Genomic DNA, 17,659 nt, shown 5'->3' on the forward strand with positions numbered 1-17,659 from the left:
TGTTTTCAGGAATCCGACTTCTCCTTGGAGCTTAAACTTGGTTCTTAAGGTTTTGCAGAGGGCTCCTATGCATGCACTTGACGTTAAGGTTCTTTCTTGGAAAGTCCTATTATTACTGGCTATTGCATCGGCACGCAGTGTCTTTGAGTTGGCGGTCTTTCAATGTGAGCCTCCCTACTTAAATTTCTTTACTAAGATATTGTGAGTCCACGGAATCATCAGTTGCTAAAGGGAATATTACTCCTGGCCAGAAGGAGGCGGCAAAGAGCACCACAGGAAAGCTGCTATATATGTCACTTCCCTTACCCATAGGTGAAGTGTTGGTGTCTGATCTACAATCAAGATTTTTTTATTTTAAAGCAGAGTAGGTTTGCTCTGATCTTTCTAAAGGGTCTAGCCTTAGCCCATGTCAGTCTCTTCAGTAGGGCAATGGTGACTTTTTTAAATATTTATTTATACTCACAAGGCAGATCACAAAATGCCGGATGCAAAGGCATTATCAAGAAAAATACATTAGCCAACCAAAAATATACATTCTTAGTCATGTACAGTATTTGTAAAAATTAAAGGATAAGCAATTTTTAATCTTCTTTGCAAAATGTAAACTAAAAGTCTTGAACAGCCGTTTACAATCTTAAAAAGAAATATCCAGAATATAATAGCAATACCTAGGGCATACATTTTTAAATTAGAATCTATTTACAATTCAGTATACAACCAAAACGTAGCAGTTTCCTTAACAAAAGAATTGCTAAACAATATAAAAATTCTGTATTTTCCCTTTTTGCTCCCCTTCCCTCCCTTACCCACATACTGGAAAAGGAGAAGGAAAAAAAAAAAAGAAAAGAAAAAAAAGGGGGGGGAGAGATCAACTGTTCAGTCTCAACTTTTATTCAATTTTGATTCAGTTGCCCATCAATGGGAACAGTTATATGACTTCAATACCTCGTTTGGAACCTAGTCTCTTCCTACGGAAAAAGACAAAAGTATGAGGAGAAAATATATATATATATATATATATATATATATATATATTTTTATTTTATTTTTTTCGCTTCCCCCTCTCTGCCAACTCCTCCCTCTCCTCACAGCTTTTCTACCAAATTCCTAGATGAACTATCTCTGAGTTTTGAAATGGAAAAATAAGGTAGTCTATTTCTGTGCTTGAGAGCGCTTTTATAAATGCTGCCCATTTATTAAAGAATTTTCTGATGTCCGACTCACTATCTATATTTGTGTCTCTCTGTTCCAGTATACACTGCTTTTTCAGACATTTCCTAACTTCGGAAATACTTGGAATCGATCGCATTTTCCATTTTTAAAAAATTAAGTATCTAGCAGCCAAGATAGATGAAACTGAAGTTTTTCACTGTCCTGATGACCATCTTTATTCTTCATGCAGAATATAAACTGATAAAGCGATAAGGCCAGAGGCAAAATCTTTAGTGAATTGTTTAGCCAGAATTCTAATTTATACCAAAAATTTCTTATTTTTGGACATTTCCACAGCATGTGCATCAGGTCGGCTGCAGGATATAAACATTTGGAGCATTTATTAAAGCTTAGATTATGAAGTCTGAAGCCTTTCTCAGGGGTGTAATACGCTCTATGCAAAAGTTTGATATGTGCCTCTCTACAAGTAGCAGAGAGTGTAGTCTGTGCTACTTTATTGATTGATAGTTGGAGAGATAGTTGGAGTGTCCTTGAAATTACAAAAGAAGTGGGTTGGAGTTGGGCTTTGGGCAACTTGGAAAATTGGCTTACGCTAGCTAAAAAAGGTCATATGTCCTATACCCCATGCTACCATCTTTTGGTTTCCAAAAAAGGTAGTCCCATTTTAGTAAAGATAGCTTCAGCTTGGAACTTGTTAAATGCACAGAATAATATTGAAGCAATGGTGACTTTTAAGCATTTGGGAACTTGTGGGGTACAATCCTCTCTGCGTTTTCCCAAAACATTTTTGCTGCCCTATTTAGATAGCCTGAGTAAGTTTATTCAGTCTTTCTGTATTTCCACAGGTCCATGTGAGGGATGGCATCCTCTCAAACCAGGTGAGCTGTCCTGCTTCCGGACAGATAAATATTGAGGTAAGTGCCAGTTTTATTCTTTGTAGCAGGGAAAAAATTGGCACTTATTCAGCTGAAACGCTGCAGGGGGACGTTTTTTATTATTCCTGTCAGGGTGCAGGTTTTTATGGCAGTTTTTGCCGGTACTGTTAGTGGGAGGAGTTATTTATTTTATTGATGGCTCAGTGAGGATCTGTTTTTAGTAACAGATTATGTACTTTTTTGGGGGGGTTTATTGTTTGTTTAAGCCTGTTTTTCAAGAAAGTTGGTTTTTTTTTTTTTTTTAAATGGCTTTGTCAGCTGTAGGACCGCCCCTTTTAGGGAGGTTCTGATTCTGTGATGTCAGAGTTTTTTTGACGCTTTTTTCACTTCCTGTAAGAGTGAGGTGCTCATATTTTAGATCGCTCTGCTGTTTAAAATGCTTCTTGCTGTTTTTGCTTGTCTGGAAATCCGGATTGTAAACGGGATCGTTTTTTTCCTCAGTTTGCTGCGGGTTGCAGGACAGGTAGGGCACCTCAGTAATTCTGCTGAGGTGTAGAGTGTTACCTGGGGTATGTTTTCTTGATTTGGTAAATTTAAAGGGAACATTTATTTAAGAACTTATTTTTTGTATTATGGATCAGGAGGCTGTGCAGGATGTTACATGTAGCTTATGTTTTGATGCCCAGGTGGAACCCCCAGTACCTTTTTGTTCATGTATTGAAAGAATTTTAGCTTATAGAAATAGACTTTTTGACACTGAGCCATCATTGGCTACGGCGGATGCTGTTCAGGAGCCTCCTGTTTCAGATATGCTGCAGCTTTCTCCTCAAGCGTCCCAATCCTATTCATCTGCACATGCAGTGCCTTGCGTTTCCTCTGATGCTCCATCTGGCGTTATTTTGCAAGATATTACTGCCCAGGTGTCTTCTGCGGTTATCTGAGGCGTTGCAGGGAAAACGCAAAAGGAAATTTAAAGAAACAGTAAGTAAGGTTTCTGATCCAGAAGTGGCTAATCAAAGTATTTCCTCTGAGAAGTCTGAGGATGAAGATTTTTCGGGTGCATTTGAGGGTGAAATTTCAGATTCAGGCAGTATAATTCCTTCTGATGCTGAAGTTGTGTGGAAGGCTTGCTCAACTAAGAATTGGTTTAAAAATGTATTTTTTCTGTACCTTGGTCTGTTTTCCATACTTCAGGGAAACGGCAAGAGGACATTTGAAGTCTCAGATAAGTGTTTGTGCTCCACATGCTGCTACGCAGGTTTGTCGTCTTTCATGTTAGTGAGGAGGATTCGCCAGTAGTTTCTGAGGCTGAAATCTCAGATCTGGACAGTATAATTCATTCATCTGTTACTGAAGTGGTATCCTTCAGTTGTTTGATTCAAAGCCTCTTATATTGTCAGGAGGTCTTGGCTGACTGGATGACACAGATCCCTATCTTTTCTCTTTGTAAGTTGTGTGGTATCCTCCCTCTAACCAGCGCTCTGCTTAAACACTTACAATACAGATCCCTATCGTTGTCTTTCCTTTGGAGTTTTGTGAACTTTATCAGTTCTATATTTTTCTTTCCTCTCTGGAAGGGTTCTAGAAGTGCTGTGAGATGTCACAGGATTGTTATAGAGAATCTGGGGATATTTCTCCTTGTATCATGTCCTTTTTAGGATTTCCTGTCGCACTCTCTCTTGAAATGCTCAGTGTCTTTAGTAGAAGAGAACTTTCTACTTTTTAATCAGAGAACTTGGATCTCTGCTGAGATAATCTAGTTTTCTTTCTGACATATGTAAGAAGCTGGAGGTTTAATTGTTCATTAAGAGCAATGTCTTGTCTTATTAGACTTGCTGTACTAGCCACCGGGCATTGTGGCTGAAATTTATGGTAAGCAGAGAAGGCCTACCTGTGGTTTAGTGGTACAGCCTAGGCTTTATAGTTCTGCAGTTGCAGATTCAATTCTTTCTGTTTCCTCCAAATACATGCTTCTAGTGTCTCCTTTTAAGGATGAGACTTTGTTTGGGTCATGCCTTTTCAAGTCAAATCTAAGTTTTCTTCCCAGGGGCAGATTTCTCTTTCTAGAGTATCTGCAATCCAAGTAGGATGAGAGGAATTCCTTGAATTAAATTCAGGGTCTTCATCTCTGGGAGTGACAGTTCCAGTCCCAGTTTGCAACGGGATATAGGTATTAACCTCATATATTTCAGATTCTGTCCTTCAAAGTAGTATCATTCCTCCTTTGGTTCTAGTGGGCCTGTTCATAATGAACATAGACCTGAGAGATTTATTGTTTCTTAATCGGAATCTTTTCTAGTTTTCTTAGTTTGCGCCATCCCAGTCAGAGCTTTAGGTCTTGGGATATTGCAAGTGTGTTTTTCTGGACAATATATAGTTCAGGTATCATCCTGACTTTGAGCTAACTCTCTTTTAAGAGTTCTTGTCCAATCTTCTTTTCCGGGGATGGGAAAGGAATCTGGAGAAGAGTTCCCTTGTTCTATTCACAAGGGTAATTTATTTGGGACTACCGCCACAATACCCTGAAAGCACCCGATTTCGTTTAATCTTGGATGTTATGCAGGGTCAGGTATAGTCAGTACCTGGATGGGAGACCGCCTGGGAACAGCAGGTGTGGTATGCTTGGACCTTGTATTTGATTCTTTATCTAGGAGATGTCTTTCAGAGGTCAAAAAATCAAGAATTTATTCCTTTTCCCCACTCTGCAGTCTTCTGTCCGGCCAACAGTAAGTTTTAGTGGCCGGTGGATAGCTTAGCCATCTTGCAACCAGGAGGTTGAGAGTTTGGATTTAGCTGCAGTTGATTTTTCTTCACTTTTCGGTGACCCTGTGTATGGACGGAATTTGTCTGATGGTATTCCATGGACATCATTCCTTTTGCTATTTTCCATGGCATGGAGAACTTTTGGATCCGTCTTAAAGGATAGATTTAGATCAGATGACAAGAGACTTTCTTCCGTAGTATTTTTCAGGGGTATCTATCTCCGGGCGTGTGTTTCTGGAGATATTCCTGGGTGATGTGAACATGAATGCCAACCTGCTGGGCTTTTTAAGATGTCTGGGTCTTTAAAGATTATGGACTTGGAAGTGTCTGCTCTCCTCTTTAAACATCTTGTAGTTGAAAGCAATTCGCAATGCTCTGATGACTTGACCTCAGTTGTCCCTAGCTTGGTTACAGTCGGACAATATCACCTCCTATGGTTTATATCAACCATTAGGGAGGAACTATGGGTTCCTTAGCCATATAGGAGGTGACTTGGATTGTTCAGTGGGAGGAAGCTCACATTTGCTGTCGGTCATCCACTTTCCAGGGGTGGAGAATTGGGAGTCGGACTTCTAAACAGACTGATAATTCATCCCGGGGAGTGAGCATTTCCATCCGGAGTTGGCTTCTGTGGGCATTTTGACTGAACGCTAAGTTTCTAAGGTACGGTTTATGGTCATGTGATCCGCAGACCGTCCTGATAGATGTTCTGACGTTTTTCTTGAATTTCAGTCTTGCATACCTTTTTTCCTCTTTTTGTTCTCTTTTCACGAGTCATTACTCGTATTTTCAGATGAGAGCAGCAGTGATTTTATTAGCCCCTGCGTGGCCTCTCGGGGTCTGGTATGCAGACCTAGTGGAAATGTCTTCTCTCCACCTTGGAGACTACCTCTGAAGAAGGACTTCTGATTGTTGGTCTTTTCCTTCATCTAAATCTCTGAAGCTGACTGCTTGAAGATTGGACGCTTAGTTTTGTCTAAGCGGGGGGTTTTCTGAATTTTTTATCCTTTCTCCAGGTTGGTCTGGAGAAGGGTTTGTCAGTCAGTACCCTGAAGGGTCAGTTTTCTGCATTGTCTTTTTTGCTACATAAGCATCTGGTGGACGTGCCAGATGTGCAGTCTTTTTGTCAGGCACTGGTCTACATCAGGCCTCTGTTTGTCGGTTGGTCCCCCTTAGGGTTTTGCCCTTGTTCTTAAAGTTTTGCAGTAGGCTCTGTTTGAGACTTTACTTTCCATAGATATTAAGTTGTTATTTTGGAAGGTTTTGTTTTATCTTTTCTGCTTGGAGAGTCTCGGAGCTCTCAGTTTTGCAGTGTGATTCGCCCTATCTTATCTTTCATGCAGTTAAGGCGGTTATTCGTACTAGTTAGGTTTTCTTCCTAAGTGGTTTTGGATAGATATATTAATCAGGAAATTGTTGTTCCTTCTCTGTGTTCTTATCTTTCTTCTCATAAGGAACATTTGTTGCACAACTTTGATGTTGCGCGTGCTTTTATTTTCTATCTACAGGCGACTAAGGATTGTCGCCAGTTTGCTGTTTGTTTCTCTGGGAAACATAAAGGTCAGAGAGCTTAAGCTACTTCTCTTTCTCTTTGGTTGAGTAGTATAATGCGTTTGGTTTATGAGACTGCTGGACAGCAGCCTCCTAAGAGAATTTCAGCTCATTTCATTAGGGCTGTCCCTTCTTCTTGGACTTTCAAGAAGGACGTTTCTGTAGAACAGATTTGCAAGACTGCAACTTGGTCCTCTCTGCATACTTTTTCCAAATTTGATATTTTTGTCTCAGCTGAGGCTTCTTTTGGGAGAAAGGTTCTTCATGCAGTGGTGCCTTCTGTTTAGGTTACCTGTCTTGTCCCTCGCTAATCATCTGTGTCCTCTAGCTTGGGTATTGGTTCCCACTAGTAATTGATGATTCCGTGGACTCACCATATCTTAGGAAAGAAAACATAATTGATGCTTACCTGATAAATTTATTTATTTCCGGATATGGTGAGTCCACGGCCCACCCTTTATTTTAAGACATTTATTTTTAACTAAAACCTCAGGCACCTCTACACCTTTTTTGTTATCTTTTTTCCATTTTACCTTCGGCTGAATGACTGGGGGTTATGGGTAAGGGAAGTGACATATATAGCAGCTTTGCTGTGGTGCTCTTTGCCGCCTCCTGCTGGCCAGAAGTGATATTCCCACTAGTAATTGATGATTCTGTGGACTCACCATATCCGGAAAAAAATAAATTTATCAGGTAAGCATAAATTGTTCTTCATGCTGATAAGGCTGTTCTTCGCACTGGATTGGGATTCCTTCCCAAGGTAGTGTCAAATCGTAACATCAATCAGGAAATAGTGGTTCATTCTTTGTGTCCTAACCCTTCTTCTTCGAAGGAGAGGTTACTTCATAATCTGGACATAGTTTGGGCTTTGATGTTTTATCTTCAGGCCACAAAGGAGTTCAGATAGACTTCATCCTTATTTGTATTGTATTCAGGGATGCGCAGGGGGCAAAGGGCCTCTGCTACCTCTCTATCCTTTTGGTTGAGGAGTATGATCCATCTGGCATATGAGACAGCGGGACATAAGCCTCCTCAGAGGATTAGGGCTCACTCGACTAGAGCTGCGACCTCTTCTTTGGCCTTTAAGAATGAGGCTTCAATGGAGCAGATTTGTAAGGCGGCCACTTGGTCTTCCTTACATACTTTTGCAAAATTTAAAAAATTTGATGTTTTTGCTTTGGCGGAAGCTGCTTTTGGGAGAAAGGTTCTGCAGGCTGTGGTGCCCTCAGTTTAGGGTCCGCCTCCTATTACCCTCCCGTTTTGTTCATTCAGTGTCCTCTAGAGCTTGGGTATTTGTTCTCACAAGTAATGAATGAAGCAGTGGACTCTCCTCCCATTAAGATGTGAAACATAAATTATGCTTACCTGATAATTTCATTTCCATCTGTGGGAGGAGAGTCCACTGCACCCACCCGTTCTCCGGTGGGCGGACCTAAATGTATTATTAATCTTCTGGCACCATTTATACCTTGATATTTCTCCTACTGTTCCTTGTTTCCTTGGCAGAATGACTGGGGGATGACTGGGGGATGAGGGGAGTGGGGGAGGTATTTAAGCCTTTGGCTGGGGTGTCTTTGCCTCCTCCTGGTGGCCAGGTTCTTAATTCCCACAAGTAATGAATGAAGCAGTGGACTCTCCTCCCACAGATGGAAATGAAATTATCAGGTAAGCATAATTTGTTTTTTTACCTCTGTAATTACCTTGTATCTAAGCCTCTGCAGACTGCCCCCTTATTTCAGTTCTTTTGACGGACTTGCATTTCAGCCAATCAGTGCTGACTCCTAGGTAACTCCATGTGTGTCAGCACAATGTTATCTATATGGCACACATGAACTAACGCCCTCTAGTTGTGAAAAACTGTCAAAATGCATTCAGATAAGAGACGGCCTTCAAGTGCTAAGAAATTCACATATTAGCCTACCCAGGTTTTGCTTTCAAAGAAGAATACCAAGAGAACAAAGCAAATTTGATGATAAAAGTAAATTGGAAAGTTGGTTAAAATTAAATGCCCTATCTCAATCATGAGTTTATTTTTTACTAGTCCTCTCATGCTATAGTCTGTTTCATATTGAAGTCAATATTTGTTTGAGCCAACATTGTCAGGGATATATACCTTGCTCCATCTACTTACTGGCACTGCAAAAGAAGAGTTTTTAAATTTTGTTTTTTCTCCCTACTGTATTTCCAAATAAAAACATTCAATTTCTAGAATACGGATTGGAATAAATGAGCTGTATTTACTTTATATTTTTGGATTCCTATTTTACTTCAAAATGTTTTAGGAAGAAAAACAAATTAAAATGGTTACAATTATGTCTTAGGTGAGATTTTTAGTATTTTCTTTCCTTTCTGAATTTCACAAGGGAATCAAGAGACCTGGTGACTCTGAAATGAGCAACTCATTTGTCAGACAAGGCGTATTAAATCTATAATTTAGACAAAACTGCTTAATTTATTTCTTGTTCGCAGTTGTTTCTAGTTTATTAGTGAAATACAACTTTTATATTTTTTTTATAAATGCATTTTGTTTTAATTCCTATAATGACACTAATCATACATTACAGTATAAAATACTCCCTCTTATTGTTGAGATATATTTCAGAGAGTGCTTGAAAATAATTAGCAGCATGTGATGAGTTAATGGATGGTCCATTAGTAGAACTCTAAAGTGTAAATAAAATTTAAAGATGATCTTTACATATAATCCAATTAGAATATATTGCTCCTTTAGATTTTTCCTGATGAATATCCTGAAGTCTAGAAACATTTACAGTTTAAAATAACTGGGCATTTTCTTTGTACTTGCAGACCATTTAATTGTTAAATTACTAAGGCCATGCCACCCTCTAATCCTGGACTTTTCACCTAGAAGACAACAGACTTTTGGTTTGTCCTATAAACTTTGATCACGATAAAAGATTTGTTTTTCACCAAGGGTGTTTTTTGTTTTGTTTTTATTTAATCTATATTTTGGGGCAGCACCTTTTTTATTTTATTTTATTCCACTGGTGACTCTTTATTTTCCAAACATGTTTTTTCTTGTTATTTATTGTTGAATAAATAATATGATGTTGTCTGACCTTCATGCTAAGGTATTTTGCTTTTAACTTTAATGCATGCACTCTGTCTACAGGTAAATCAATGATAGATTATATTTATTTCTTAAATTGGTGAGAGTCCATGATTCCTTTATGTTGGGAATTCATCACCTGGCCACCAGGAGGCGGCAAAGTCACCCTACAACAAGAGCTTTAATATCCCTCCTACTTCATGTTCCCTCACAGTATGTTCTTTGCATAGTCAATGATTAGGAGAGTTTCAGAATATTCGGGGGCGGGGTTCTTCTTGTGTTTCACCTTTTTTGGAATTTCACCAGGACGAGGCTGTATATTATAAAAAATGAGGTTTCAGTAGAATGAATTTCAAGACTGCAACCTGGTTATCTTTGCACACTTTCAAAAGTTATTAGTTTGATGTGTTTGAAGCAGTTTTTGGTTGGAATGCTCTTCAGGCGCTAGTCTGATAAATAGGTGCCTGCCTTTATGTATTTTTCCCACCCGGTTTTTTTTGTGGACCCCACAGCTTGGTTATTGGTTCCCAACGGTAAGGAATCATGGACCTTCACAAACTCTAAGAAAGAAAACACAATTTATTCTTACTGGATAAATTCCTTTCTTTCTAGTTGGTTAGTATCCACAAACCCACTTGCTTTTCTTAATGGCGGCAGTTATAGTTTGCACCTCTTTACCCTACTGTCCTCCTTACTTATTTCTCCTATGCTTGGGTTATACGAAATACTGTGAGGGAATAAGAAGTACCAGGGATATTAAAGGTCTTGCTGCAGGGTGACTTTTCCTCCTGTTGGCCAGGTGATTCATTTTCAACAGTAAGGAATCGTGAGCTCTCATCAACCAGAAAGAGAGGAATTTATTAGGTAAGCATACATTTGTTTTTGAAGTCTTTAGTGATTACATAGAATGACTATTTTTAAACACCATGCTATATCTGATATGTCCCTTTAATAAACATAATTAACCCTTTGAGTGATAATGACGGCTCTGAGCCGTCACAGAGTTTCCCACTCTGGTGCTAATGACGGCTCAGAGCCGTCACTAGCACTCTCCCATCTTGAGGGAGATCTGGGGGCTCCTACCCCTGTATAGTGACAAGCATCGCCGGGGCTTCCCGTTTTGTGTGGTGACGTCAACCAAAAATATAACCTCAAAGCAAAAATCTGCTTTTTAAAGCTTAGAAGTAAAATTGTAGGAGCTGCGTCCTCCGGACTCCCAGGATTTGTCGGGCTTTGCTGCACCAAATACAGAAAGCAACATATCACTTACCCAGATTTGCAGTAAATATTCACTGCTTGTGCCGTGTATTAAATCACCCACAGATACACATCATGTGATATGGTACTAGGATTCTTAATATGTTTTACATTACATTTTACTTTTTTCTTTGCACATCTCTGCCATTTTAGGTTGTTACAATTTTGCATAATTACCTTTCGATAGTATTAATTTTTTTGCTAAACTATTTAGATCAAACAGGAAAACCTGTAGAAATATTGTGGAGTTATGGTATATTTTACTAAGCAAAAGTACTGATGAGTACTGCACACATGTCGAAAAAGGTCTTCTCAGAGTTTCTTTTAAAGGCATTTTCCATACTCTTACTAGCTTATTGCAAGCTGTTTAACCTCCTTTTGTAGTATTATTTATTAGCATTATTGTCATCATTGTACTTGTATAGCACCAGTGTATTCAGCATGTTTGATTACAGAGTCAAATCAGCAAAAAGACATTTATATGAATAATAAAGAACTGAGCCAACTTTACACCAGACCATTTACAAAAACAAGCTTATGTTCTAAAGACAATGCATGGGGAGCAGATGTGAGAGTTCTGAGGTGCTATAGAGTGGGATGTAAGGAATATGTTTATGATGGATTGATAATGATGATAAAAAATTGCTTTGGTCTCATTTTTAATTGTTTGTTTTTTAATAAACATAGTGTTTAATGGAACCATCAGAAACGAGAAAATGGACCTTTGTTGGCCATCATTCACATAAAAAATAAAGGCCTAGATTACGAGTTGTGCGTTAGGGTGAAAAAGCAGCATTAAGAGATCCTAACGCTGCTTTTTAACGCCCACTGGTATTACGAGTCTTGCGTATCCTATATTTTCAATGGGACTTGCATAGCGCCGGTATTAAGAGTCCAAAAGTGAGCGGTAAAGCTCTCCTGTCAAGCCTGATACCGCATTTAAAAGTCAGTATTTAAGAGTTTAACACTAAAACGCTGTAGCATAAGACTCTTAACTAAAGTGCTAAAAAGTACACTAACACCCATAAACGACCTATTAACCCCTAAACCGAGGCGCCCCCCCCCCCACCACATCGCAAACACTAAAATAAATATTTTAACCCCTAATCTGCCGAACCGGACATCGCTGCCACTATAATAAATATATTAACCCCTAAACCGCCGCACTCCCGCATCGCAAACACTAGTTAAATACTATTAACCTCTAATCTGCGGCCCCCAACGTCGCTGCCGCCGCCACTATAATAAAGTTATTAACCCCTAAACCTAAGTCTAACCCTAACACCCCCTAACTTAAATATAATTTAAATAAATCTAAATAAAATTACTACACTAAATTACAAATAGCCCTTAAAAGGGCCTTTTGCTGGGAATTGCCCCAAAGTAATCAGCTCTTTTACCTGTAAAAAAATTACAATCTCCCCTCCCCCACAACATTAAAACCCACCACCCACACATCCAACCCTACTCTAAAACGCACCCAATCCCCCCTTAAAAAAAACCTAACACTAACTCCCTGAAGATCACCCTACCGGGAGACATCTTCACCCAACCGGGCAGAAGTCTTCATCCAGACGGCATCTTCTATATTCATCCATCCGGCGCGGAGCGGGTCCATCTTCAAGACATCCGACGCGGAGCATCCTCTTCATCCGACGGCCGACAACTGAATGAAGGTTCCTTTAAATGACGTCATCCAAGATGGTGTCCCTTCAATTCCAAATTGGCTGATGGAATTCTATTAGCCAATCGGAATTAAGGTAGAAAAAATCCTATTCGCTAGGATTGTGGTTCAATCCTATTCGCTGATCCAATCAGCCAATAGGATTTTTTCTACCTTAATTCCGATGGGGTGGGTTTTAGAGTAGGGTTGGTTGTGTGGGTGGTGGGTTTTAATGTTAGGGGGGATTTGTAATTTTTTTTTTACAGGTAAAAAAGCTGATTACTTTGGGGCAATGCCCCGCAAAAGGCTATTTGTAATTTAGTGTAGGGTAGGGCTTTTTTTTTATTTTGGGGGGGGGGCTTTTTTTATTTTGTTAGGGGGATTAGATTAAGTGTAATTAGTTTAAAAATCTTGTAATTTCTTTATTATTTTCTGTAATTTAGTGTTAGTTTTTTTTTGTACTTTAGATCATTTTAATTTAATTGTAATTAATTGTATTTAATTTAGGTAATTAATTTAATTGTAGTGTTAGGTGTAGGTTAGGTTTTATTTTACAGGTAAATTTGTCTTTATTTTAACTAGGTAGTTATTAAATTCTTAATAACTATTTAATAACTATTCTACCTAGTTAAAATAAATACTGTTGCCTGTAAAATAAAACTAAACCCTAAGCTAGCTACAATGTAACTATTAGTTATATTGTAGCTATCTTATTGTTTATTTTATAGGTAAGTATTTAGTTTTAAATAGGAATTATTTAGTTAATTGTAGTAATTTTATTTAGATTTATTTTAATTATATTTAAGTTAGGGGGGGTTAGGGTTAGACTTAGGTTTAGGGGTTAATAACTGTATTATAGTGGTGGCGACGTTAGGGGCAGCAGATTAGGGGTTAATAAATGTAGTTAGGTTGCGGTGACATTGGGGGTAGCAGAGTAGGGGTTAATAAATAAAATGTAGGTGTCGGCGATGTTGGGGGCATCAGATTAGGGGTTCATAAGTATAATGTAGGTGGCGGCAGTGTCCGGAGCAGCAGATTAGGGGTTAATAATATAATGCAGGTGTTGGCGATGTCGGGGGCGGCAGATTAGGGGTTAATAAGTGTAAGATTAGGGGGGTTTAGACTCGGGGTTCATGTTAGGGTGTTAGGTGTAGACATAAAATGTGTTTCCCCATAGTAATCAATTGGGCTGCGTTAGGAACTTTACGCTGCTTTTTTGCAGGTGCTGTGTTTTTTTTCAGCCGCTCTCCCCCATTGATTCCTATGGGGAAATCGTGCACGAGCACGTTTTACCAGCTCACCGCTAACGTAAGCAGCGCTGGTATTGAGGTGAGATGTGGAGCAAAAATTTGCTCTACGCTCATGTTTTTGCGGCCAACGCCGGTTTTATAAAAACCCATAATAGCAGCGCTGTCTGCAAGTGAGCGGTGAGCATAAACTGCTCGTTGGCACCGCACAGCCTCTAACGCAAAACTCGTAATCTAGGCACATGTTCTTTTGATAAACCTCAGTAGTGTAATTGTGAAGGCCGCCTGGATAGTCGGCCAACAATGTTAAATTCATCTTAAAGCTCAGAGCTACCAAGATGATGACTTGTAAGTTATAAATTCTAAATCTTCCTTTGCTCATTGACTTACTATTTACTGTATAGTCGTATCAATTAAAACATGCTCTTTTATGTACATGAATGTTTTTAGGTTACATCTACTTTTAATTATTACTGCAGATATAAACAGGGCCATGATGTGATCCAAGCCTATATAAATTCACAAGACTTCATGTGTTGACATCTTTTTATATCCTTCTAGGGCCCTGGCCCTAAATTGTGATGCGGCCCTGAATGATAAAGATGGAGCAGAATCCAAGAACTGGAGAGCTGGCAAACCTGTTCGAGTAGTTCGTAGTTCAAAGGGACGCAGGATCAGCAAGTATGCCCCAGAAGACGGCAACAGATATGATGGAATTTATAAGGTGTTCAATCGTCGGGTTTTATTTTTTCTTTTTCCTTAACTGAATTCTAGTGTAAAAAGGCGGTTTTGTTGTATTCTTTTTCTTTCTTTGTTTGTTTCTTTCTTTTTTTTGTGTGAAGTAATGTCAAACTATATATCCAAGCTATTGTATTTACTTGAAAGCTATTATTTGGTTGACCAGTGAATAGTAAATTTCATGTTTTGTTTATTTTATTATTTGTATTATGTTTTTGTATTTTGTTTTTTAAAAAAAAAAGGAAAATACATTTAGAGAAAAAAACATTTAACGTGTATACAGATTTTATTTGCAATTCTTACATTTGGATATTTATTACCCTTCTATGTGTTTTAATTTGTATATCTACATTCTGTCTACTGAATTTATCATTCAACAAAAATGCTGAAATACTGGGAAAAAGTAAACTAATTAAGAATATACAGTGTATACTGCTTTGGTCTGCTGTGATTTAGGTGGTGAAGTACTGGCCAGAAATAGGAAAGTGCGGATTTCTAGTATGGCGATATCTCTTGCGGCGAGATGACAGTGAGCCTGCTCCTTGGACACCAGAAGGCATGGAGCGTTCAAAGAAACTTGGACTTACACTGCAAGTGAGAAAATTATCTCATATCACATTTTTTTATATGATGGTTTTAGGTTTTGGGTGTTACAAGGGAAGTCCATGTGCCACAAAAACAATTTACAGAGCATATTCCACCTGTATGTACTGATATATTGGTACAGGGTGCAATCATGGAGTAACTGAATGATACATTAACACCCACAGTAGCACTTACCACTCCCCTAATGCGTAGTTGTAGGGACAAACATGATCTCATATGTTGATGCAATACTAATGCTATGACTTTATTGATTAAAATGTAGTGTCTTATTTTATTGGATAAATCTCTAGTTCACCACATAAAAAAGTTCATACAAACATATTACATTAAAATTAGCATCTATCCAACTTGTATTTCTAGCTTTATGGATAAAAGTGACATTATCTAATTAGCCACACTTGTAGCAAATTATATGATCACATAATAATAATGTAAAGACAGTACATACAATCTCTTAAAATATTTTTTTTAATTTTATTACTTGCTTACATGAACCTTTCTTCTCTGGTAATTTGTTATACCTAAATTAGACTTCTACAACACAATGTACACTTACCAGAAATGTCTGGAGTAGGTATCACATGTATTAACCAGATTATAAATGACTTCCTTGGAGTCTGCTCTGAAAAAAACACAAACTGTCAACTAAATGACAAAAATGTCAATTCATATAACCAGACACATAATTGTTGGAATAGAAGCAAGGTATCTATTCCTTGTGCATCAGAATGTGGGTGACCCATCACATTGACCCTTCTGAAGTGAGATTTAAATGACCACTCTCTCAATAAGTTACAATGAAAAATGTTTTTGACGCCTACAGCAACAAGTGATATGCCGGTTTATGCCACAGTGCATCTAAGCTTTGGACCATTGGCAGCTCTTCTAGTTTTTGGCAGACATCATTTTGTTGGTTGCCGAATGTTTGCAATACAACCTTAATTATATATGTACTGTATCTTGTTTTTCACATTGCCTTTTCATTTAGTTTCCTGAAGGGTACTTGGAGGCCATGGCTAACAAAGAAAAGAAAGATAAGGTCAAGAAACAGACAGGGAAATCTGAGCCCAGCAGCCCATCATCGCCAATCAACCTGAATGTGTGGAGTAGTGGAGGGAACCAAAATAAATCAAGCAGCCCAGAGTCATCAAGTGACAGCCAGAAGTCATACGGCAGTTATAGCAACGGAAATCAGAAAAGAACAATTGATGATGGTATTTGTGTCTGCTACTATTAACATGGGCTCTATTAAATTTCCCCTGTAAAGTTTCTGTTTAGCCATCATAACCGAAAAAATCGCACCAGTGAGATAACTAAGTATATTTTCTCCTCAATATTTCCTTAAAGGGATACTAAACCCAAATTGTTTCTTTCATGATTCAGATAGAGCATACAATTTTAAGCAACTTTCTCATTTCTTCTATTTTATTATTATCACATTTTTTTTTAATTGAAAAGCAAGAATGTAAGCTTAGGAGCCAGCCCATTTATGGTTCAGCACCTGGGTTGCACTTGCTGATTGGTGGCTAAATGTAGCCAGCAAGCATTATCCAGGGTGCTGAACCAAAAATGGGCCGGCTACTTCGCTTAGATTCCTGCTTTTTCCAATAAAGAAAGCAAGAGAATGAAGAAAAATTGATAATTGGAGTAAATTAGAAAGTTGCTTAAAATTGCATGCTCTATCTGAATCATTAAAAAAAATATTTTGGTTTAGTGTCCCTTCAGCTATATACTTTATAAACCAAGGTACATGGTTAAAACTATTACAATAGAGTTTTTAGATTAACATATCGGGACTCCTTTTTACTATCAATGTGTTTCATTGAATGATATTTTTTTATTATTATTTATATTTGGTGAACAATAATATATATTCTCTCATCTACAGCTGCAGATGTAGACAAGGTTAATATTCCAGCCAAGACAAAGAAAATGTCAGAGGAAGGACGAGGAGAAGCTTTCCAGCTTACTCAGCAGCAGCACTGGTTAATTAAAGAAGACTCTTTAAATCAGAAGTTGTGGGATGATGTACTTGTATCTATCACTGATGGCCCTGTACGTATATAGTTTTGTTTGATTTAGTTTATTATTGCTTTTCATTTATCTGTTGAATGTTTGTTTTGGAAACAAACAAATGGAGTCTTTGATCCACTTAGTTTGCATAGCTTATTTTTTTTAAATAAATCTTTATCGATAAGCGTATCAGAAACCAAAATGCAATAAATAACAGCATTTTCTGTGGGTAGAAGACAGAACAGACAAGAAGGTAAATACTTTGTACAAAGAGAATATATGTGTGACTTAGAGGCATAAGTCATGGTTTTGCTTGTCCTCCACCTAGGGTTGCCACCTCGGCCATGTTTTCCTGGACACTTATGAGTTACACATGCTGCAGGGTAAGCAGTGAGGAACATGTATTGTGCTGTCCATTAGCACTATTCATGTGATGTACATGTTCCCGCTTACCCTGCAGCATGCGTAACTCATAATTGTCCAGGAAAACATGGCTGAGGTGGCAACCCTACCTCCACCCCTTCAGGGAGCAGGTTTGTTCCCTCTTTTTCCCATTTTTTTTTTCACTACATATTCTCTTTTTGTTAATGATAATAATCATTTCTCCTTGATTGGAGGTCGACTATAGTTGTTGACATTTTTGTCATAATGAAGGAATAAATGTGCTTCGTTCTTTTATTATCTCTTGCTGAAGACTAAATCT

General features: G+C 38.2%; 1 protein-coding gene across 1 annotated transcript in view; it reads left to right on the forward strand.

Annotated features, from left to right (window-relative positions):
- Positions 1-17,659, forward strand: part of UHRF2 (ubiquitin like with PHD and ring finger domains 2) — a 499,671-nt gene that overhangs the window by 438,356 nt on the left and 43,656 nt on the right. Inside the window, exons 12-15 of the mRNA XM_053702563.1 lie at positions 14,161-14,323; positions 14,794-14,931; positions 15,932-16,157; positions 16,832-16,998. Coding sequence (XP_053558538.1) covers positions 14,161-14,323; positions 14,794-14,931; positions 15,932-16,157; positions 16,832-16,998 — 694 coding nt within the window. The remainder of the gene's footprint in view (positions 1-14,160; positions 14,324-14,793; positions 14,932-15,931; positions 16,158-16,831; positions 16,999-17,659) is intronic.

Source organism: Bombina bombina, chromosome 2, assembly GCF_027579735.1.
Source record: "Bombina bombina isolate aBomBom1 chromosome 2, aBomBom1.pri, whole genome shotgun sequence".
Taxonomy (NCBI): Eukaryota; Metazoa; Chordata; class Amphibia; order Anura; family Bombinatoridae; genus Bombina; species Bombina bombina.